Source organism: Eucalyptus grandis, chromosome 7, assembly GCF_016545825.1.
Source record: "Eucalyptus grandis isolate ANBG69807.140 chromosome 7, ASM1654582v1, whole genome shotgun sequence".
Taxonomy (NCBI): Eukaryota; Viridiplantae; Streptophyta; class Magnoliopsida; order Myrtales; family Myrtaceae; genus Eucalyptus; species Eucalyptus grandis.
Genome location: NC_052618.1, coordinates 1,231,319 through 1,254,439, shown reverse-complemented (window position 1 = coordinate 1,254,439; position 23,121 = coordinate 1,231,319). Strand labels below are relative to the sequence as shown.

The 23,121-nt window shown below is 37.8% G+C and overlaps 2 protein-coding genes and 1 pseudogene across 11 annotated transcripts in view; 2 read left to right on the top strand and 1 right to left on the bottom strand.

Annotated features, from left to right (window-relative positions):
• Positions 1 to 23,121, top strand: part of LOC104454747 (structural maintenance of chromosomes flexible hinge domain-containing protein GMI1) — a 58,447-nt gene that overhangs the window by 1,643 nt on the left and 33,683 nt on the right. For 3 of the 6 annotated variants that reach the window (XM_039316863.1, XM_039316861.1, XM_039316860.1), the window contains 10 exons: positions 26 to 58; positions 257 to 343; positions 417 to 472; positions 1,123 to 1,206; positions 1,718 to 1,790; positions 2,368 to 2,423; positions 2,516 to 2,621; positions 2,738 to 2,806; positions 3,763 to 3,849; positions 4,733 to 4,783. In XM_039316863.1, the coding sequence (XP_039172797.1) occupies positions 26 to 58; positions 257 to 343; positions 417 to 472; positions 1,123 to 1,206; positions 1,718 to 1,790; positions 2,368 to 2,423; positions 2,516 to 2,621; positions 2,738 to 2,806; positions 3,763 to 3,849; positions 4,733 to 4,783 (702 nt within the window). The other 3 variants (XR_005552976.1, XR_005552975.1, XM_039316864.1) reach the window with 3 other exon arrangements.
• Positions 5,779 to 13,050, top strand: LOC104415943 (structural maintenance of chromosomes flexible hinge domain-containing protein GMI1-like). 5 transcript variants are annotated; one of them, XR_005552977.1, is made up of 12 exons: positions 5,779 to 5,907; positions 7,353 to 7,440; positions 7,544 to 7,578; positions 9,482 to 9,567; positions 9,646 to 9,927; positions 10,004 to 10,135; positions 10,371 to 10,412; positions 10,592 to 10,694; positions 11,139 to 11,433; positions 11,556 to 11,876; positions 12,334 to 12,754; positions 12,872 to 13,050. XR_005552977.1 is itself a non-coding variant. In XM_039316867.1 (12 exons), exons 7-12 carry the CDS (start codon positions 10,070 to 10,072, stop codon positions 12,590 to 12,592), a joined length of 1,086 nt encoding a protein of 361 aa, XP_039172801.1. In that variant the 5' UTR covers positions 5,779 to 5,907; positions 6,705 to 6,779; positions 7,353 to 7,440; positions 7,544 to 7,578; positions 9,482 to 9,567; positions 9,646 to 9,927; positions 10,004 to 10,069; the 3' UTR covers positions 12,593 to 12,800. The 5 variants fall into 5 exon arrangements, 4 of the variants coding, with proteins under 4 accessions (XP_039172801.1, XP_039172800.1, XP_039172799.1 ...); XM_039316867.1 differs by lacking the exon at positions 12,872 to 13,050 and adding an exon at positions 6,705 to 6,779 and having other exon boundaries at positions 12,334 to 12,800; XM_039316866.1 differs by lacking the exon at positions 12,872 to 13,050 and having other exon boundaries at positions 9,646 to 9,789; positions 12,334 to 12,800.
• LOC108960813 lies at positions 13,503 to 20,488 on the bottom strand (annotated as a pseudogene).

The window sequence follows — 23,121 nt, the reverse complement described above, 5'->3', positions numbered from 1 at the left end:
GTATGCATTATCTTTTTCCAATTAGGATGGCTCTGGCAACACAACTGATACTTTTGAGGTTAGTATTTTATTCCTTTCTGCATAATGGGTATCACTTGCCTTTTAGGAGTTCTCTTGTTGTGGATTTTGATAGCACCCTTTGGGGGGGAGGTGTATCATGGCCTTTGAACACATGACGCATGCTATGATCGAGTTTCTCTAGTTCTCTGTGCTTCTTCAAGCGATTGCATCGATATATGCGTGAAATCTCTCGCAGAATATGTGGGATTTAACGCCTGACACGGAATTGTTGAAGGAGCTACCTGAAGAATATACTTTTGAAACTGCTCTTGCAGATTTGATAGTAAGTTGTCCTGATGATTTTGGAAGTTATAATCCCTGTTTGATGCCAAACTGACTGCTGCTCCTTTCGCCAGGATAATTCCTTGCAAGCTGTATGGGCTAATCCCCTGAAATCTAAAAGATTGATTAGGTGATTTCTTGATCTTGTCACGTTACCATTAGGATTGGAACATCAACCCTTTTGTGGCTTAAGGCTGAGAATTTGTGGAACATTAGAATCCATATTGTGGCTTATGGTGGAAGCTGTACGAAGGATGATGCTTCTTTGCATTGATCTAGTTGTTGAACTGGGTGCGTCTTAGAACTTCTCCTATAAAAGGAACTTTTTCTTTTCAAATAGAAATTTTATACTAAGCAAATCTACAGGAGGTGATTGATGACTTGTTTACTGGATAAATATGAACAATTGTAAACATGCATTCTTGTTGTTTCAACTAAATTAGTGAACAATAAATGAGAGCAATGGAAAACAACATCGAAGCTTTTCCTTTGTTTGGAAGTATCACTGCCAGTTTGCTAATTGCCGACAAAACTCTTCTTTAAGTCTGAACCACGTAGGACTTCATCGATGCAGACATCTTTCAGCCATATATTATGAATCATAAGTTTCACATGGAGATTGTCGCATTTACTTCAACATGATGGGCGTTTGATGCCATATGATCATGGGCTAACTATATTTTAATCTTTCATCTTGATGCTTCTGCTAGTTGCATTCTTATTGAAATTTTGTTGGGTTTGAACTTTGGAGCCTGACTCACTATTGTTTTGAAATTGCAGCTTGGATATATCTGATGAAAAGATCTCCATCTTTGACACTGGCCCTGGAATGGATGACAGTGATGAGAACTCTATAGCAAAGTGGTATTGAGTACTCTAAAGCAATGTTTTTTCTTCCCTATTTAACCCGAGCCCACACACTCACTTCTCCATGGCAACTTACACCATAAACCGTATCTTGGCTTGAGGGGACAGAATTTTAGGAGAGAATTCTGTGCTTTGGGTAAATTTTGGTTATCTAGTTGAAAACGAAGAAATAGCATTGGGGCGACATGACTTTTTGAACATGCTTTGATAATGTGGAGTTACATCGTCTTCAGATGATTACTTGAGTCAATTATCTATTTCCAGAAAGAGGCTGGTGCTACTCAAATGCAAAATGATGGCTTCTTCATGGAGAAAACTGACTGTATCCTTTTCAGTTATTTCTAATTGAAATATACTTGATAGGACAGAACTTTCTTTTTTTTTTTTTTTTTTAGAAACAGATATGCTTAACTACAAGATTAAATTCCATCCACTAGCAAGCCTTGGTTTCTGATTTCATTCTCTTTTTGTAACTTTTCGTGGATTTGTGTTCATTCTTTTTGTCTAGGGGAAAGATGGGTGCCTCACTTCACAGAAAGTACAGAGTTAAGGCAGTAGGTGGAAAACCTCCGTATCTAATGGTAATTTCTCTTTAAACACGTGACATTAATTGAATATTGTAGTCTCTGCATGAAAAAGACATGCAAAATGTCCTTTTGCTAGTAGCAGGAATCCATTGGTATTTCCAGGAGATGTAAATTGCTGCAAGCTAATATCATATGTGAATGATTGGTTGACTGCAATATATTAGGAGTGAATCGATTTTTCCGCTGCCATATTCATACACTGTCAAGTATGTCCTGGCATAATCAATGTTCTTAAAGAATCAACTTCCTCTTCCCGAAAATGTTGCCGATACCTTCCACTTCTCATAGGCGGAATTAATTTTCAAAGCAACATCGCGCCATGCAGCATTAGCTTCGTTGAAATACAAAAAACATTTTTTCCCTATCCTCCCCCAATAAAAAGCAAACACAAGCTTCTGTTTTCAATGAGTCGGAATTATATGAGAGAAGTCAACAGTATGTTCCTAACTAGCTGACAATTCACCTTTCCACGTCCTGGACTTGGATTTGAATGGGGAAAATTAAACTGTGTTGAATCTCTAAAAGTTTAAATTTCTTCTATTTTCTGGATAATTTGTTGAGCGTGGTGCAGCCTTTCTTTGGCTTGTTTGGATTTGGAGGACCAATTGCCTCTATGCATTTGGGAAGGTACATTCCAGAGTATTGTAGTTGTAGAAACTGGTAGTCCATTATATTTTGTGGAGGTAATTTACACCTCTTTACCTTTTAACGAGTTACAGGCATGCCATGGTTTCTTCCAAGACTATGCAATCTAAAAGAGTATACATGTTACATCTGAAGAGAGAAGCTCTATTGAGCAGATCTGGTTCTCAACACTCTTGGAAAGTATGCAAGATCACTGATTTCTTCATTGTTGTCATATTTTTCTCTCGACTGGACTCCCTTAGGTCCCATACATAGATTTATTTAATCTGTCATCATTTTCTTTGCCGTTTATTCAGACTGATGGTGGCGTCAGGGTTCCTTTAGAAAATGAAAGCGCAAGAGCACCTCAAGGAAGCTTCACGAAGGTAGACTTCTTTTAATAAATTCTTTCTATTGTGGTATTTCAGTGTCAATCGCATTGACTCATTGGACATTTCATGGTGCATATGCACGTCTTTTCTTTTTATATTTGCAACTAAATTTTTGCCTATATGTGTGTGTGTGTGTGTGTTTTTTTTTTTTTTTCCTGGGAAGGTTTTACTCAGCTAATCTCTACAAACCTGGTAAAAACCATTGTCTAGGATGCATGTCTTTTTACGTAACCTCCATTGCTCTATAAATTTGTTTTTGGCTTGGCCACAGCACAGGACTTGGAAGTAGTCATAGTTCAGCCGTCTTGAGTGACTATTAGGCTCTAGATTCTCTGATTATGCCAGTCGAAGACTTCCTCAGGTCATGTCTTTACTTTGTTCTCAAGGCAAAGTCAATCTTCTTGAGGGAATCCTAGGCTTTAGATTGTCTATTATGTCATTTTAATATAGTGACGATAAAATATATATTTTTTCGAGATATAGGATTGAAATATTTAAAGAAGACGTTAGGCAGTGGGCGGAGATAGGGAGAATTTAAAGTCTATAAGATGTGAGGCGAGTTGAGAACTATACGTGAGCGAGAGATGAAACACCCTCACAAGGATTATGAAACACATAAACCGGCAGCCACTGTGAGTTAAGACATAACTCTTTGAACGGTTTGAAGTTGATAAAGATTGATAGAACACCTCTTCATGCATGTCGGCGTCTGTTGATGGGGGAAAGCCTTTACTATGAAGTTTGAAGCAAATATTTTATTTCTTTCGTATACTGCCTTGGGCATATATATGTAGTTAATGACTTTTATGTATTATTCTAAATACATTCCGCTGGTAAAATTTTCTGGTATTTCTTGATTTGTCACAAGGTGGTAAATATTGTGAATTCTCGATACCTAGATAATACACTGTGATGTTTTCATGCATTCTTGTCATATAAAATCTGTGCAGGTTGAGATTTTCAAGCCTAGAATGAAAAACGTGAATCTATATCAACTCTCGTGCAAGCTGAAGGACATCTATTTCCCATACGTTCAGGTTTGCTGAAATCATATCCATTTTTGCTTAGGGTTTTGTTAAAGAGTGTCTGCAGGGCTCTTGTTAAGCCACAGATTGAGGAAAGTTCACCATTCTTTATGCACTGTTTTACTTTTGTTATGTGTAGTTAATGCTTTAGAAATTGAAACATTTCATACAAGTATGCTTAGTAAGTGCCTCGGGGCACTCTTCGACAAGACTTTTATAGAGATGTTATTTCATTACAAGTGGAGAAAGTCATGCTGGTCTTTTTCTCTTGGCTTTGTGGGGTTCATCAGCTAAATTTGGGAAAGAGTCATATCACTTTTTTGAAATTTAAAATGATGTCTCAATTTTCTAACATTTTAAAGAGTTTTGCTAGATTTTTCAGACAGATCTGCGTTATGTCATCTTCGTTGCCTGGACTTGTGGTGGTGGAAAGTTTAAGTACTGCAGAAATTGGAGTAAATCAAACACTGCTGTTGATTTTGCCAAATAGACGGTATCATAATTACTGTGTTGCTCCTATGAAAAGTTACTGCTATGGCACATGCAATAATGCTATAATGCCATCACTGCACAATGTTCATAAATGCTGCTACTGACCACAAAGTTGGGTTCAGTTAGCATTGTGGCCAATGTGGGGTATGGCTTTGGTCAATATTTTTGAGAGTATTACTCCTGGCTATGATTTAAAACTATGCTAATGAGTTCTCCCTTCTGGCGAATTCATAACTGTTACTGACTTTCTGGATTACTGGGGATATCAAGGTAGAGCAATGTCTAAGATAGCAAGTAGTAGGTAAAATGGTTTTTCAGAGTTATGCAAGTTTGCTTCTTCTTTGTAAGGATTACATAGGATGCCTGAATTTGATTTATATCTAATTAATTTGAATGTTTGCAGGGTGATGGTTTGTGGAATTTGAGGAGGACTATCAGACCAGTCCATTTCGAGGTATGGAATGCACCGTTAGTACGGTGGACTCTAATATTAACTCCTCTGGCCACATAATGCTTTTACTTTTTAGCTAGCCTCAATTAAGCTATGTAACTATGTTGTTCAGCTTTACAAACAATTTCAGATTTCCTTGTTCTTGCTATGCCTACAAATATATTAAGTAATTTGAGAAGGCTTGCTATTTATAGTGTATGGTTTGCAGAAAAAATAGTACGCATTATTGCTTTTGTCTTTTTTGTCCACTATGAACAGGCAGTTTTGTACATTCTTAATATTGGGATAGAAAAGGCACAATCCAGCTATGTAACTAGGTCATTCAGATTTATGAACAATTTCGGATTTTGTGTTCTTGCTATGCCTACAAATATATAAACTAATTTGAGAAGGTTTGCTATTTAGACGCTTATGATATGAGCGTGTCATAGTGTATGGTTTGTTGAAAAAATAGTACCCATTATGGCTTAATGGGATCTCAAAGTAAGCTTTTTGCACCGTGAAATAAGTTTGTGCTTTGTCAGGTTAATGGTATTGCTTTAGCTGAAATTGAAGGAGGGGAGGTTGCAATTACCAACTTGCATTCATGCAATGGTCCTGATTTTATAATTCAAGTTCATTTTTCGATCACAGAGGACACTGACGCAAATAGAATACTCGGTAAGTATCTGTAGTTCTCTGTCCCATTCTTTATAGAAGAGGAGACAGAGTTATATCATCTTTTATTCTAGGTTGTCCACCTTTTATCTTTCGTAGGCCCTTCTTTCATCTGTTGGCATCAATGCTTTTAGTGCTAGTTTTACCTAAGAATGTCACTTAGATTGTGCTTTTCTCTAATATAAAAAGCTGCAATACTTTTCAGGTTCCACAGCAATTCACGAGGCTAATGCTTGCCTGAAGTGTGTCTACTTTCCTGTTGTTCAGGTATGGCAGTATATTCTTATAGTTTCTTTTCTTTTCAGTTTCCTGCGGAGGAAGTTCTTAATATAAGTACTCCAGGGAAGGAAAACATTGAGAGAATCTTAGAGAAGTTAGAAGCTGATGGATGCAGACTGGCTGAAAGCTATGAATCTTTCAGTCGAGTGTCAATCCGACGTCTTGGCCGACTGCTTCCAGATGCTTGCTGGGTGAGTTGTGGATCTTTTTGGATATTATAATCAAACTAAGAAAAGCTGATGAAACGAAAAGCCCAGGCATCTCCCTTGCATTACATAAGATAAGGATAGTGAGTTGCAGGCTTAAATGCCTAGAAGCAATAGCACATTCAACGGTCCTTAAAACTTATGCTGCTCCAAAATAGTACAGCTTACATTGTTATTGATCACACATCTTCAAGCCTTTATCCTTTTGTATACAGCCCCCAGTTAACAGACGGATATTTAAACCTCTCTTTTGTCGCTATCTAGATCTAGTGGCCCAGTAGTCTTGCATAATCCATTTTCCACAAACCATCCAAGAAGCGAGGTTTAGACACCTGGCCCCATGGTTATCCTTTCGGAAGTTGGACGACTATGACTGCAATTGCTCATCTAATGGATACATCAAGAAAGCAAGCATTCTGCAAACCTGGAAAAAGTCTGATTAAAATATTCAACAGATGGAGTTGTTGTGATCCATATTTCTTGCCTCTAGTTGCCCTAATATGAAAGGTCAAACAGTCGTTGGTCATTCCTCGCATGAATTTTAAGCAAACCCGGTCATGTTTAAAGCTGGTATTAAGTATAACTTCTTAGGCTGGTTTATAAGCTTTTTATTTTTGGCCAGGCTGGTTTATAGGTTTGATGAGACCATTTTCTTACCTCTATGTTGTGGCTGCTGTGCTGGGAATAGAAGACATCATGTAACCGGTTGTGTGCGTTGCACGTTAGAACAATGGTGAAATGACATCCTGACATTTCAAAACTTCTTTGCTGTTGTGCTTCAGTGCAACTCATGTTATCAACTCTAGTAAATTTTTCAAATGGTAACCCCACCAAATCATGCTCTTCCTCTTTCCTTGGTAGGCAATCTTGCCCAAAACTTATAGTCTATGTCTATGTGCTTTTACATCCAGCAAATGCCCGTGGCAACCCATTATGTCTATGACAACCACCAAAATGAACTTTTCTTGTTTCAGATCTTTGCCCGCGTCAATTGAAGTTTGATCATTTCTTATCCTCCCTTTTAGTGCATATATGCAAATGTTGACATCATCTTCTCCTAGCTAGTGAGTCAGCTAATAAGAACCATTTTGCAAGAAACATGCTTATACCTGTATTTTTCTCGATTTTCACTCTATTAACAGTCAAGGTTTTTTGTAATTCATTTCGTATATTGTGAAATATCATCAAACTTAAGATTTCTTCCAAAATGAAGGAATTTCTGACAAGATTCGCAAGAAAACACAAATACTAAACATACTGTGGCTTATCTTATAAAAATTTCAGGTGCACATTGAGAAGGTCCTGTCTGAGAAACTTGATCTAATTGAAAATTTTGGGTTAAATCAAGTGTCACTGTCAAGTATTTGATGCGTCCACTGTCTCTATTTAACTGTGGTAAGCAATGTTCTCATAGTTGCTTTCTACTACAGGGTTTGCTTCCATTCATGGAGAGACATAAGAAAGGAGATAAAGCTCACTTATTCAGGAGATCTTTCTTTAGAGTTAAATGTTTTATTGGTATGGTTATCACTGATTATTAGGACCTTTCTTATCTAGTGGGACTGCATTTTCTTTAATTCTATACATCATGAGATGTCTTACTTATATTTTGATGATGCAGAGACTGATGCTGGATTTTCTCCAACACCTTCCAAGGTGAGGGGAACTCTACTGCCTATTCATGGGCCATCAGGCTTTCATTATTAGAATACTTAGTGGTCCCAGTTCTGACATTTTTATGTAACTTAAGACTTTCCAATGCTTCGATCTACTGAAAACATATGGACTAGGAACTAGAGATTTCTCGTAGCAAGGCCAAACAGAGTGTGCGCTTTGGAGGTGCAAACCAGAGCAGGAACACCCAAAAAAAAAAAAAAAATGTATCCAGCTAATTCATGTCTTGCAATAACTTTCACAAGCTATATCTAAATTTAATGAACATGGTAGAGTGATCATGTATTCACCATTTAGGGGGCAGGTGGTATGCTAAGACTTACTTTCAGGCATATTTCCTTCTCTTTTCGCAGTTTTGTAGCTCAGCTCATTATTACATATTAATTTGCTGATTGAGCCTCCAACCAAGGATGCTACTACTAGGCCTATGGCCATTTGAAAATGCGGCCCATTCATGGTCTTAATTATAATCCCAACCTTCTACCATTAAAATCACTTCGTAAACTATTATGGGATTCATCATCGATAGGGCATTTTCTTTTCTACGCAAAGCTCATTAATCTCTTGAAAAGTGCTAAATTTTGATTATCACAACTAACTTCTTAGTTCCTACATTGCCATTAAATCAATGCAGTTTATTTTGAACCGAGGGTGGACTTATCACTCTCAATATAATAAAGAAAGTTACAAGAAGCAAATAACTCAGAAATTCTATAGTAAAAGAAAAACATACTCAGCCTATAATTATTACCTTTTATTACTGAAAAGTTCCATCCTTATTCTAAACTAAGCTATACCTGTTTTCATTCTTTCAAACTAATTCCTTTTCCTTGATGAGGGTTAAAAAAATCCTGCTAGTATAAACCTAAAACTCGTTCATTTTATTTTATTTTTTTGGGAAATTTTTCGTGTATCTCTTGATGAAATTACTTTAACCTTGCTTGAATTGGGAATGGGAAGAATTTAGCGATTATGTAAAACATAAGAAACATTAGAGGTAGCATCATCGACACATTGAGGTTTACTGTAATCACAACAAAGTTTGAGTTTCAATTTACCATAATACAACTAGTAGACTCGATGAATCAATATTTTAGAATAATTACATTGAGTCACCTTTTATTTCTTCAACTTATGAATTGACCATACAGTTTATTCAATTAGTATAGTTTACACTTCAGGTCGATCAACTTTAGTTATTCATTGTAGCATTGATCGATTGAAGCTTAACACGACACCTATAAACAAAGATTTGGGTACTCCCAATTTATGAGGTAAATAAGAGTCCTTTTTCTTGGAGTGCAGGCTTTCTGCGGTGTGGACTCAAAATCACACAGTTTTATGTAAAAGGTGTTTTGTTTTAATCTTGCTTCTGGGACATATCAGTTGATGATATTTATTGCTAGGAACTAAAATTATGGTGTTTGTATTTCATGTTCACACAGCATCTATCATAATAATTTTGCTAAAGATTTAATATGGAGTCAGTAATCAGATTTGTGGGCAGGGAGATGAGTAAGGATCTGAGAATGTAATGTTCCCTTAATAATAGTGATTCCAAATCTTTTGTCAAAGTCTATATTTGTGTATGTGTAAGAAAATGTTCTCATAATTTTAAACTATTATAATAAGGATTAGAAGTACCAGGCATCTAGAAAAGGTGCAATTTCTTTACCAACAACTATCTATTTCGTTAAGTTCATTGGAGGGTATGAATTCACATTTCACTATATTGAAGGAAACTCCAATAGATTCCATATGGTCATCACGTAGCAGCTGTGCTGAAAGTGAAGCTTCAATATTTGCACTATCAAGTGTTTTAAGTTTCGAACTTATAGCAACTACTGACTGTCTGGGGATAACTACATTCATTACCTGCATACAGTATTGCTGTCTGTTACAACCGGCAGTGAAGAAATATTCAAGGAAGAGCTCCAAACAGAAAAAAGGGAGCTCAGAGTTGCAGAACCAGTTAGTATAGTCTTCTGCTTCTAGTTGCACAATGATTTCAATTTCAGAAACTTGTTTTAATGTTGGCATGATTTACAGGTGCCTCAGCTTTGTGCGGCTGGTTCCCAACTAGAGAATTTCGTCTTCGAAATTGTGGATACAGAGGGTAATCTCGATGAGAATATCCACAATGATGAGGAAAATGGCCATTTTCATACACTTTCCATAAAACTGGACTCATCCGTAAGAAAAACAACCACTTTATATGCTTTCCGAAAGGGGCGATGCACTATTCCTTCACTTACTGTCCCTCGAGATGCTGGTTGCTTTAGCTTTTCTGCTGTTCATTCTCGTCACCGAGAGTTATCTTTGAGCATCAAGGTCGCAACGTTTTATTTCTGGTAATTTGTTGGTAATTTGCAGTGGTACATTTATTGAACTTGATTTGTATACGCAGATTGGCATTCAGCCTTCTTCAGATTTGCAGCATGAGATTCAAACCTTGTGTCCAAATACAAATATAATGATGCTACAGGACAAATCAACCCCTAATAATATAGCGAATGTACTTTCCATCATCAAGAATGAGGTATTGTGTTAGATCTTTATTGCACATTACATCCCTCTCATAAATCTGGTTATTTGTGGTTTGCAAATTCCAATTGTAATCTTGAAGTCGTAACTATTCTTTAAGTACCTGGCTTTAAGATTCTAAATTTAAGCTTCTCATGTTCTAATGAGATCAGTCGAAGCTAATGCCCATCATCCTCACATACTTATACGGTCAGTTGTGCCTTGTGACTTACAATTACTGCTCCTCACAGGTTCTTGAGGAAACTGCTTTGTGCATTGAACATCGGGAAAGGGTAAATTCCTATTGTAATCTTGAAGTCGTAATTATTCTTTAAGTACCTGGCTTTAAGATTCTAAATTTAAGCTTCTTTCATGTTCTAATGAGGTCAGTTAGTTGCAGCTAATGCCCATCATTCTCACGTACTTATGTGGTCAGTTGTGCCTTGTGACTTACACTTACTGCCTCTCACAGGTTCTTGAGGAAACTGGTTTGCGCATTGAACATCGGGAAAGGGTACTGAAGTTGCTGCATGACCGGAAGGTTGAAATAGAGCAATCTTTGGTGGAGTTAGGAGGTGATTTGTCTTGGTTAATTCTATTACTGGATAATAATTGGTTTTTATAAATGCATGCAACACTGTTTTGCAATGACGTGCATTTCTTTGTCCTTGTGGTCTTGTCAATATCAGTGACCTATGGCTACTTAGTTTGGGAAGTTTAAAGAATATAAATCCATGTTTTGATTGTCATATTATGACTCTCATCATATTATCATCTTTGTCTCTAGATGAAGAAATGTGATGCTTTTTGAAAAACGATTTGCCATTTACTCCAACATACAATATATATAGATCTGAATCAAGTTAGGACGAAAATGATTGCTCAGTTGATGGTTGCTTTTCGCCAAAATCACCTGGGGTGCGATTATTCACTTTGCCTAGCAAATCCAGTTGTGACAAGTAGGACCTACATCACTAAGTTAGGTCTATGGGGATGACCAACTTTTGCAGTTTATGCAGGGCCTTCCCCTTTGAACATTGTGGACTGCTTTTTCGCCAAAGAGGAAATGATAGACATGATAGAAAACAGAGATGGCTCGGAGCTGCATTTTCCATTTTGGAGGATCTTAGCCAAGTATCTGGGTGAAGATCAAATGCTCGGGATCGTGTGCACAAACTCCGAGACGGCATTTAGTCTCGAGACATATGACAAAAATGGAGAAGTTGATATCCAAAATGCTGCTCGTGCAAAAGCAGCTGAACTTGGCAAGTCTATTAGTGGTGAATTTCGTGTCATATGTCTTGAGGAAATAAGGTACATAAGTGGTATTTTTATAATTTTATAGCATTTACTGTTATGGAAGATCATATTCCTTGACCAACTTAATCGAGTTCTTGAAAGCATTTCCTCATTATTTTGCAATAAACCTTTGGTAGCCCATACAGAGGAGAGATTGAAGGCTGCGATCCTCAAAGGAAACTGGCTTTTCCTCATCCTACCTTACCTAGTGGAGAAATCCCTCCAGGCTTCATGGGATATGCAGTTAACATGGTCGACATAGACTTTGATCATTTGGCAACAAGAACAACTGAAGGCCTTGGTCTACGAGAAACACTATTTTATCGGCTTTTTGGCAAGTTGCAGGTTTATGACACCAGAGAACACATGAAGCAGGCCTGTGTCTGCATAGATCACGGTGCTGTATCACTGGATGGTGGAATAATACGAGAGGACGGCTTGATTTCTCTAGGCTTCTGGTATCTCCGTTTCTCCCTCCAATTTTCCAGATGTCGTTAGTAACTATAAAATTTCTGTGACTAGGGTCTGACCTAACTGAAATTAAAAAAGAAAAGGAAGTTGGTTGCTATTCCTGATAGTCACTGATCAAGCTAAATATTCTTCTTTGCATTTTCTTTGAGATCGAGAGAAGGTAGAGAGACATTTTAGATGCGTAGTCAGTCATTCTTCAAATTGATCAAGGAAGTTTGTTTCTTTGCTGTAAAAGCTGTTGCAGTAGCAAGAATAGCCTGTGGGTTGTTTTTTCTATTTGTTTCATAATCTTAAGCAAGTTTCACAACACCATACTATTACACATGCTCTGTTGATTATTACGGCTCCTGAGTTCTCGGTTGACCTGATTGCTAGTTCATGTTTAAGGAAGGATATCTCCATTAACTGCTATGAGTGACCTGGTTTACCATTTTGCCTCTTCAGGAAGCCAGACATAATCTTTCCTGTTGTCACATCTGAAATTCATATAAATACTTCGCCGGAGAGTACACAAGTAGGGATGCAGATTGCAGAGGCTATGTTGGAGTTGAGAGTGACCCTATGCAAGATACGTAAGATTACGAGAGCTTGCGAGGAAGAAAAGCGGCAATTTTTGGGGAAGACTAAGGACTTTGTCAGTAATGGACACAGCCGAGGCTTTAATGAAAAATCACTGTCCGAAGGTGGAATTCTGCCCGGATAATTATGTCTACCCCACCATTTCCTCGTGAATTATTTCAAGTTTTATATTTCCAGCCTTGGAAACATGGGATAATTGTCTATGCCGAGTAAATGAAAGAGAACGAGAGAATCACTCAAGTGTGTTTTTTGCAGCTACCAATTTTTTGGAATTGAAACTGTTACCGTAAGTTGAACATTTTTGTCCTCTTTGTTGGATTGATGTTCCGGAATCATTAGTCAAGAGGCATCGCTTCATCTATCTATCCTCCTGAATCGTAAGTTTCAAAATCAATGCCAATAGGGTACATCGGATTGTGGAGAGGCCAAAGTGAAGGAGTGAACGGAGACATGGAAAAGGGAGCAACTGAAGGAGTGCAGAGAAAAGAAACGTTTGGCGACGTCACGAGAAAAAAAAAAGTTTTGTTTTGTTCTAGCACACTTATAATCTTCAAAATTACGTGAGTATCGTTATTTTTTCTTGAATGTCTTTGTTGAGATCTTATTGATATCAAAGTTAGTAAAATAATGCACATCTTTTATTATGCATTTTGATTGTAGTATAAAAGCGTTGTCGATTTTGTGCCATAAATTTGATTTCTAGGCAATAATTAGGTTCGGAAAAATTAAAGTAATTAATATATAATTGGATTTGATCAAGTCCAACTATATGAATAGATTGATTGTGACATACAAAGGGAAAATTCAATAAAATTCGCCTACGTTGAATGTACGGTCCTTAATAAAGAAAATTCAATACCGGCTTCAACAATATATGCTGGCCCAAAAGAATTTCCAATAATTATCATGACTGATATCTATCTGAAAGAGAACAACCGTATATTTTTACATAGCAAAAGACTCAGTTATGTGAGAAATAGAATACAAAGAGATGATTATCGAGGATGAAAACATGTCTCAAAGACATGCCACAATGTGGAAAAGCTCGATACATAATAAATTTCACAGGAAAATGTACGTCAAATAGACATCATCAAAGGTAATCATTATCATTAAAATGTTGTAGAGTAGAGAAAAGGTATCAATGCCCAAGCGTACTTCTCAATTTTGGGCTTCACCTGACCACCTCTCACCACCTCTCGATGGATGACTTTATAAACGTAGTATAACTCTCTATATTTTTCTACGTCAACATTTCAATAATCAAGAGTGAATGTTTATATGGAAGCCAAAACTCTGGCACCTAAAAAGGAAAGAGGAGAAAAGGAGACAAATGAGGTTGAATGCCGGCTATGTATAGGCACATTGCCGCAGATTATCACTAGCTTCCAAAGATTGGTGGTGTGGTGGCATGGATATGCGTTGGTCCCATCCGGAATTGAAGAACTTGCATTCCTTGAATTCACCATGGTTTGAGTTTGGATGTCATTCCATGGCTAGGGAAGTCTGGAATTGAAGGACTTGCATTCCTTGATTCACCATGGTTTGAGTTTGAATGTCATTCCACCGATAGCGCTTCCCTGTCTTGTCCTGAATATTTGATGTACTTGCTATGTATGGAAGATCTTGGATAGTCTTCAAAACTTCGACAACTTCACTCATCCAGGGACGAGCATCCGGATCTGGTCTAAGGCAGCGAGCAGCCAACTGCAAAGCAATCTGGGCACCTTTTTCTGAGAATTGATTTCCGAGCCCTAAATCTATCAATTCGTACAACCTTCTTTCCTCTTCCAGAAGTGACTGAACGTAGCCGACAAGGAAGTCACAGGGTTTTCTTCCGGTCAGGATTTCCAAAAGAACCACACCAAAACTATAAACATCACTCTTTACTGAGATGCACCCTGCAATAATATATGTGCAGTCACTAATCAGGAATACCTAAAATAAGTATCATTCGGTCCTATTTGGATATAAATACAATCCATAAAGTACCCGCAAATATCTCAACCACCTCGAGCAACCAAAAACAGGTAAGTTTGAAATAATAACTTTATTCTCTGTCCTTCCATCGCTCCTTTTTTTCTTATGATAATACTAGTTAAGCACCCCGGGCGTTGCTGTGGATGAAAAGCTATTCAGTATTAGTGAAATTATCAAAGCAATTAGTGGAATGGAAGTGTACTTAAAGCCCAAATTGTGATATTATCGAACATGGCAATTCCAAAATACAATATTGAATCTCATCATCATAATATATTTCATTCATGGACTGTCATGTCAAGGTATTTGCTTCTGCGAAATAGTAATTTATAGCATGATAAATATGAACCAACTAATTAATCTATCAATTCAAAATGATGCCATTTATTAGAAATTGTCAAGTCATAATCATTAAAATTAACGATAACATAGTGAATGATTCTTACTGCATTGCCTTCACTGAAATTTATAAGGATGTATGCCAAAAAAAAAAAAAAGAGAGAAAAAAGTCTCAACTCTTAATCAATAGATGTATAAGATAAAACCACCGCCTTTTTAATGATTTTAACGTAAATTTATGCTACTCTTAAATGATAAATAGGAAAGTAAAACAAAAAAAATACACAAATCATGATTACTACATTTAGCCCTAAACCACGCAAAACAAAGGAACAAATAATACCTAGTTTTAAAGTTAAAATTGCTACTCATAAATGATAATGAATACATTTTTTATTGGCTAACTATTTCAAGAAATACAAACGATTATTTTAGGAAAATATTTTACAAATCAACTGCCCTTTAAGTTTTAAAGTTAAATATGCTGCTCTCGTAAATGATAAATAGGAAATTATAATGAGAATAAACCCAAATCATGATCTACCGCATTGTAGCCCTAAAGCACATGAAACAAAGAAACAAATAATACCTGGTATGGATTTACGTTTTTCGGTAATTATCTATTGCTTGTAGGACGGAAGACTACCACATTAACTGGCTACTCTAAGAAATCTAGATACTCCATTATGAACCAGGAACCCTTCAGACATGTAGCGTTGAAGCACATAAAAACTCATAGAGAAAGAACTGTAATTATGAATCAGTGTTCTGTAATTACTGATTGTGCATCCTATCAAAAAGCACCATGGATTTATCGGGGGTTCGAAGGGCATAGCAGACATTCGGTCGTGAATTGAAATGAATAATATAAACCAAAGACCAAAAAAAAAAACAGAGACTCACTCGCCAGCAATGCATGATTAACGTGGATTATGAACTCGCCTAATATGCACCCCCAAGATTCAATTTTCATGTACTTGTAATCAGTACTTATCATTCCCAAAGCCTGCGCATTCCACATAAAGTAAATCTAGATCGCCTAGGAACGCTAACTCACGAGGGTCCAGCAAATTTTACAGGTTCCTCCCGGGCAAAAAAAACATGTGAGAGACACAGACTTTACACCCAGACAAAACGACAGTTGAGAGATGCCTCCAACAAAGAAAAGGACTGCGGGTAGTGAGCAGCAATCAGTCATTCCACAAGCTACACTGCGCGTAATGTTCCAGAAGTTCAAGCAAGAAATATGCAATATATTCCATCCAATGATTAGATATCTAGTGGACTGAAAGTGAGGCAATAACATCATTTGGGAGACCACATGCAGGACTATAGCAGAAAAAAGTAACTTAACATAATGTGCAAGAGCGACAGCTGATCATACCATTCCTGCAAATCGTGACAATATATGAGGACAGAGCAGAGACAGGATGCACAAAGAGAAAATTAGGTTATATCAGTATATGACCGTCCCCCTAATTTTCTTGTCTTTGGTCACAATTTATATCTACCTAATTCAATTCAGTTCTTTGTCAAAATTGGTGCACATGCTGTGAATGAGATGTGTAGATTGGGGCTCTTCTCTTCTTTTCTATGCCATAGGATAATTTGACATCTCAAAAATCTTACTCAACTACTTTTGTGCAGGTTATTTGGACATCTCTCATCCACAGATTGCTCGTGGAAACATACACATACCACTCATCGCATATTCTGGGGCCATATAGGCATATGTTCCGCAGCTAGGGGGAGTGATAGTCATCTTTCTCGAGGACAATTGCAAGTCCAAAACCAGCAAGCTTGGCATTGTAGTCCTAAAAAAGACGAATGATGAAAAAGTCAAACATCGTGATTAAAAGGAAAAATGTCACCACAGCTTTTGCTACATACGGCATCTAATAGGATCTTAGAAGGTTTAAAATCACGAAATATCACTGGCGGTTCTGTCTCCCATGAAGAAAAGCGAGAATCTTTGCAGCATCCAGCGCTATTTTCATCCTGGTAGACCAAGGGAGAGCCAATCTCGCTACGCCCACAAAAGAACAGAAGAATTAACTAATAAAATATTCTTCATCACAGATAAATCAAAATTCCCTTTCTGAAGCCACCGTGTAGTTTGGTTAAAACTGATACCAACTTTTGTTAAATAACTGCTGAGAATGAGAAGGCAGGGCAAGAATATGGTAGAAACTACAGCAGGACTCCCTTTCTTTTCTTGTGGAAATGAAAATAATGCTTATGCAAAGGATATGCCCTGCTATTAAAAAAATTTACTGTCTTTCGAGAGTTGTTCAATCGGCAAGCATGTCCCTTCCATTAAATATCATTACTAGCATACTTGCGAGCTTTGTACTGAGTTTCATCCTCAATACGGTGCATCGCTGGTGTTCTTGCGCCTAAATGACCAAGTTAGAGAGAATTAAGTCTCAGGACTCCCTGAGATGTACTACTGAGAGACAAAGATGATAAAACGATACTAAAATCACTCACGGATGAAGCTGCTAGAAAGTGACATTTCATGACCATATCACATGATCTTCTGCTATTTCTTTCCTATTTTGTTTTTTGTTTTTTGATTTTTACTGGCATCGAAAAAAAAAAAAAAAAAAAAACTATAATGTCCTCTGAGTATATGATAAACATTGAAAGTCTCTGGTATTGCATCCCTTTGGTCGGTGGCACCAACGTTAAAAAAGCAATTTACATAAAAACATTTCAGGCAGAAGAACATTCAACAGAGTATGAGCATTGAAGAATTATCTAGGAAATTACGGTTCCGAACCCTACAATCTTCTGGAAAGACGTCCACAATAAGGAGAAGTAACATTTTTTTCTCCTTAAAATTATTATCCAGATTCTAGCAGCCATCAAATAGTTTTCTTGGGAGACATGACTTCCGTATCCAGCTATGGGTGGATTGTTTCACGTGAGTACTTATATACTATGAACATAATGTAGGACATGTAGGACAAGCCATTAAGGGCACCAAGCACATATTAAAGGACAAGTGCGCATACTTTCAAAGAGGTGATTGTCCAAGCTCCCTCGTTGCATATACTCATATATAAGCAGCCCTTGGTTGCCTTCCACGCAATATCCAATTAACTTGACCAAATTCGGATGCACTAGACGACCAAGAATACTCAATTCAGCCTGGCACGTGGAAAGTGCAACAGTTCAAAAGTCATACTAAATGTCAAACATGCATTAATCCAGAAAGAAAAGATCATCACATGAAATATTACCAGCCATCTTTCGTGAGCCAGCTGCCCACTTAGCTCGAAAATCTTAACAGCAACAGTCAGCCCAGTGCCAGGGCTCGCAGGAGCAGTCCCATTTTCTTCAATCCAACCCTTAAAGACTCGGCCAAAACCGCCTTGACCGAGCAGACCCTCGGGACTAAAGTTTCTTGTAGCTAACTTAAGATCCTCTAATGAAAATTTCCGCAGCTGAGGAGTGACTTTAACTACCTCATCCGTAAATCCACGTACAGAGCCAGAACCACCTTTACCAAGAGGACTTGCAGCACTAAATTTTCTAGCAGCTAACTTAAGATCATTAAATTTAAATTTCCGCAGCCAAGAAGCAACTTTAGGTTCCCTTTTGAGTTTAGAAGTTGAACGGTCTGCATTAACAGTGGTTGTAATTGTATACGAAACCACAGTAGGAGCAGGCTGCTCTCTGCTTGCATCATTTGGAATGCTTTGTGCTGCTCAAATACAAAATTAGCATATCAGACGAAAAAAATGACCATCGATTTGGGTCACATTGGGGAACAACAAACACCAAGCCACTTCATCTAAACAGGAATTAAAAGATGAATCAACTAATCTGCCAGTCGGCCTAGCGACTGTTTCTTTTCCAATTGAAGAAAGTATCCGGTCCGAATAGAGGAGGGTATGTTGCAACCTAAGTGGATAGTTGTGGTTTATAAGAGAAAACTATGACAACGTCTTCAACTTGCAATCAAAGCGATGGAAAAAGTTAAGCAGCAATAAATCTACCTGATCTCTTGATATAGACTAAAATAATTCTATGCAATCAATCTCTGACGTACTTTGCTCACTTCCTGTGATATCACACCCTCAACCTACTCTAGATCTGTCACAAACTTATGTCTTCCTATGAGATACATCGCTATCATCACCCATTACTAGATGACCTACAACACACCATAATTGTTGGTCACTTCCCAAACCAACTCTGCCAATAAAAAATCTCCGGGAACAGAGAGCACTCCTAAGGACACTTCAAAAAATCTCTGGGAACAGAGAGCACTCCTAAGGACACTGGCAATTAACTCCAACTTGACAGGCTTTACTGGGGCACATGCATAACCCATCAAAACGCAAAATCAGAATTAGACTATAAATCCACAATAACAGCTACATATGATAGTAAAATATCCCACTTTGCTTCTTTTGGGGTTTATAATGGTCCTATGGTCTGCATCCAATTAATGCTTAAACTTTCAGATTTTGAACTTTTAATTTGGTACTAGAGCCAACTCTCAATTTTCCATGACACTTTCATTTCAAGTGAGTTATTTTCTCTATCTTACTCGTTAAATGCATTTATCATATAATTTTTATCCGGGGTTGCATATGAGAATGAGTATTAAAATGTTGAACATCACTTGTTTAGAGAGCTTATGATAACCTTCGTTTTAAGTAGCGGCAGATAGCAGTCAGCAAGAACGAAATTCATATCAATATCGGGCGCTGTTGGCCCTATTGTGGTGATGACACCTCCAGTGAGGTTGATATGCCACATCCATGATTATTGCAAGGCAAACGGTAACACAATTAGAAAATTTTATATATATGTAATCTCTCTTGCCTTATAGCTTAAGCCTTTTGGTTGGACTTTGTAACATGAACCAAACATTAATTTCAAGTTCATTCTTACACCAGACCAATAATAAACAGAAAGTATGTTCCTTTCCTTTTTCCCTTATAGCACCTCCAACAAACACACGCAGAATATCATGATAAAAAGTACGGTATTTCCACAGATTGTAAAACAAGAATTTCGATCAGCTATTCACAATTGACATTGATAATAACTCCCTCGGTACTGTAATGAAGATCTCTCCTACCAAAAAATAAGAACTAAGTTAGCTAGTGTTACCTCAATCTACAACCTTGAAGCACGTTTACAGCGGCAAAAATAGACTAGCAATCCAAATCACTGCACACTAATGCTGTGCCGATATTTGGTTTTGTACACTGAAAATATATGCATCAGAAGCGGTCCTAGTTCTGAAGCTAACATCAGAACGACGAGAATTTTGTATAGTTAGCTGCCGCTACCTCATTCATAAACATCTGAAGGGTGATACCAGATATACGATTTGAAAGAAGATCAGATTTCATTCAGATATGTGTTAACTTTCCAATTTTCTCTTCATTAAGGCTGGGCCCTGCAGCTTTTAACTTGTTCAACCAAATATATAAAATGGAAGGGAAAGAAAACGACAGGCACCATCTCAACAGGACAATGCTCTCCGCTGATAATTACTCTTACCTTTAGTCCCTGTCAGATGATTGCAACAGATTTCATCAGGTGATGGACTCTTGAGATTTGGACAATCGATAATGCTCATTCGTTCCAAGTTTGGTGCAATGCGTAAGCCACTGGAAATGCTAATGAGCTCTGGCAATGAGGATAGGGATATCCTTTTCATGTTGGCGAGAAAGTAAGTACTTCGTCAATAGGAGTATCTTCACGCGTCACTAAACTTGAGACATGTGGGCAGTCTTCGACTGTGAGCTCTTCTAAGCTATCAAGGTTTTTCAGTAGGTCAGGTGTAAATATGGTAGTCAACTGAGGGCATGTGACTAAGGCCAAGCATTTAAGATGAGACAAGGATCCTCGACACGGCAGCCCCTCATAGATGCACCTCAAACTCTTCATATAATATACATAGAGATATTCAAGTGACTTGAGAAACCCCGTGTCATCCTCCCATGTTTCTGATACAATTTCACTTCTATCAGCTTCATCGTACATGTCGGTTCCATCAATAATAACCCGAATCTCGTTACACTCCCCAATTATGCAGCATTTCAGTTGCTCCATGTTCGCAATCCCAAAATCAGATAGCTTAGTGACATCCGTATGGCGGTCTAAGAAAAATGCAGTAGCATGCCGAAGCATCTTCTGGATATCTATAGGCACCCCGACACCATTTACATATTTCAGGGATCTATCCCAGCGTTCCATTTCAAACTCAAGATCCACCGGGAGACAAGACATGATGCGTTCATCGTGACTGCCAACAATGAATTTGAAATGTGACAACAATCTACACACCATGGACGTACCAAACCATTTGAATTTCCTCAGATGTTCCACTCGTGGAAGGTACAGTTTAAGTGTATCCAGACTTATCAAGCCACAAACGTCGTCGATAATAGCTTCCACAACACTCTCCCACCTCTCATCCTCTGGATTTACATCAATACTTAATTCTTCTAGTTGAGATAGCGCGGAAAGAGTGCCTTGAGGAATCAATGCATTCGCTTTCGCAGATTTTGTGCCCCGATTTACGCGTGGGCAAAAGGATAATTCTAGGCAAGTGAGCTTTGTTAGCTTGGCAACCTCCTGGGGCAGATCCATGATCTCAGTCCCTTCCAGATCAAGCACCTCAAGCTGCTGAAGTTCTCCAATTTTCGGAGGTAACACGCTCAGCATCTCACAGTGAGTCAAGAATAGTCTTTTTAGGCGGCTTAACCTGAACAGAGACTCTGGCAAGGACTTGATTCGCGTTCTGGATAAATTCAGGATTTCAAGAGCAGGCATGTAATCGAAGAAAGACGGACTAATTGTTCTGAGCTTGTAATTTCTATTCAGAAACAAGACCAAGAGTACAGGACACCGAGGGTCCTGGGGCAACTCAGTTAACCGGTTTTCCATCAAGTAGATCTCCGTGTAAGTCTGCCATTGTGTGACCTCCGGAGGCTCCATCAATCCTAGACCCCTTGCTGTTGCCATATTCAAGTGGACCGGCTTCGCTGTCGTCAGAACATATCTCAATTTCCACCGATCTGACGATTGATGAACAATCCTGATCAACAAAAAAGAAAAAAGAAAAAAGAAAGATGATGAACAATCCTACTGAAAAAATAATCTATTCAAACACGCGAGTAAAACAACAAATGAAGATTCCAGCCGACAACGAACACGTATTAAAAAATCTCTGTTGGAATCGGATGCTTGAACAGACGAACCTGAATCCGGAGCAGGACCTAAATTGAAGAGCCGATGGAGGACTGAGGACTTGCTCGCCGTATCTCACTGCTACGATTGTCTACCTGATGATGATTAAAGATGATGAACAATCGCGTAATCTATTCAAACACGCGAGTAAAACGCAGATGAAGATTCCAGCCCAAACACGTATTAAAAAGTCGGAAATGCTTGAACAGACGAACCTGAAACCGTCTCTAGGTATTTTGACTTCTTGCTTCTGCCGCCCCATGACGCGATTCAAAAAGAAAGAGACAAGAGAAGCACCGAAGTCTCTATTTATTTTGGCGTTCCCAACCCTAACGGATTCAAAAGAGGGAGGCGGGGGGGGGTAAAGCTAGAACCGCTACCTCGAGGCCGTTTCCCGGGCTAAACCGATCGATTTTACAATGTAGAACGCGGGACAAAACCGGTCAGGTGCGTTCGGCCGAGCTGAACTTCTTGTTGGTGGAGTTAGGAGTGATTCGGTTCAAAAGGAACCTAAAATCTACCTATCAAAACCAATTCCCCAATTTTTGGAATTTGATATGTATCTTGTATACTCTGAAATTTAAAACCTACCTGTCGAAATTAATTCCCCAATTTTTGAAATTTGATATATACATTGCATACTCTTAATTCTTAAAAGTGAAACCAATGTTCAAATAGTCCGGTTCTTAATTCTATAGACCGATTATAGATAACTTTTTTTTTTTAATTTCTTCATAATATAAAGCATTAAGTGGAGGGAAAAAAATCCGGTACCTGTAAAAAAAAAAACCAACTTGTCCGGTTTCCAATTCCTAATTTTGGGAACCAGATTGGAACCAATTACCCTAGAAGAGCGAGAATATACAAGAAGTTGCTTTTTGTAAAGGCAAAACCTTAATGTAGAGAAAGATGAGGACGGATTGGACTGATAAAGGTAGCATGCATGTACTCTATCAAACTATATGAATTTTAATTACTACATCCATAGAAACGATAAGCATATTAAACATAAACCGTTATCTTATATTGATCTATTTTGTTATTTGATGTAAAAAAAAAATAATAAAATAAAATAATTAACAGAAATTCTCGTGTGCTCTTACATATTCAAAT

What these genes read in the sequence shown, in the direction of transcription:
- LOC104415943 (XM_039316866.1), top strand. Translation starts at nt 10,070, where the DNA reads ATGATGCTACAGGACAAATCAACCCCTAATAATATAGCGAATGTACTT. An exon ending in TTTCCATCATCAAGAATGAG is followed by an intron (nt 10,136 to 10,370) that starts GTATTGTGTTAG and finishes TGCTCCTCACAG; the next exon opens with GTTCTTGAGGAAACTGCTTT. An exon ending in GCATTGAACATCGGGAAAGG is followed by an intron (nt 10,413 to 10,591) that starts GTAAATTCCTAT and finishes TGCCTCTCACAG; the next exon opens with GTTCTTGAGGAAACTGGTTT.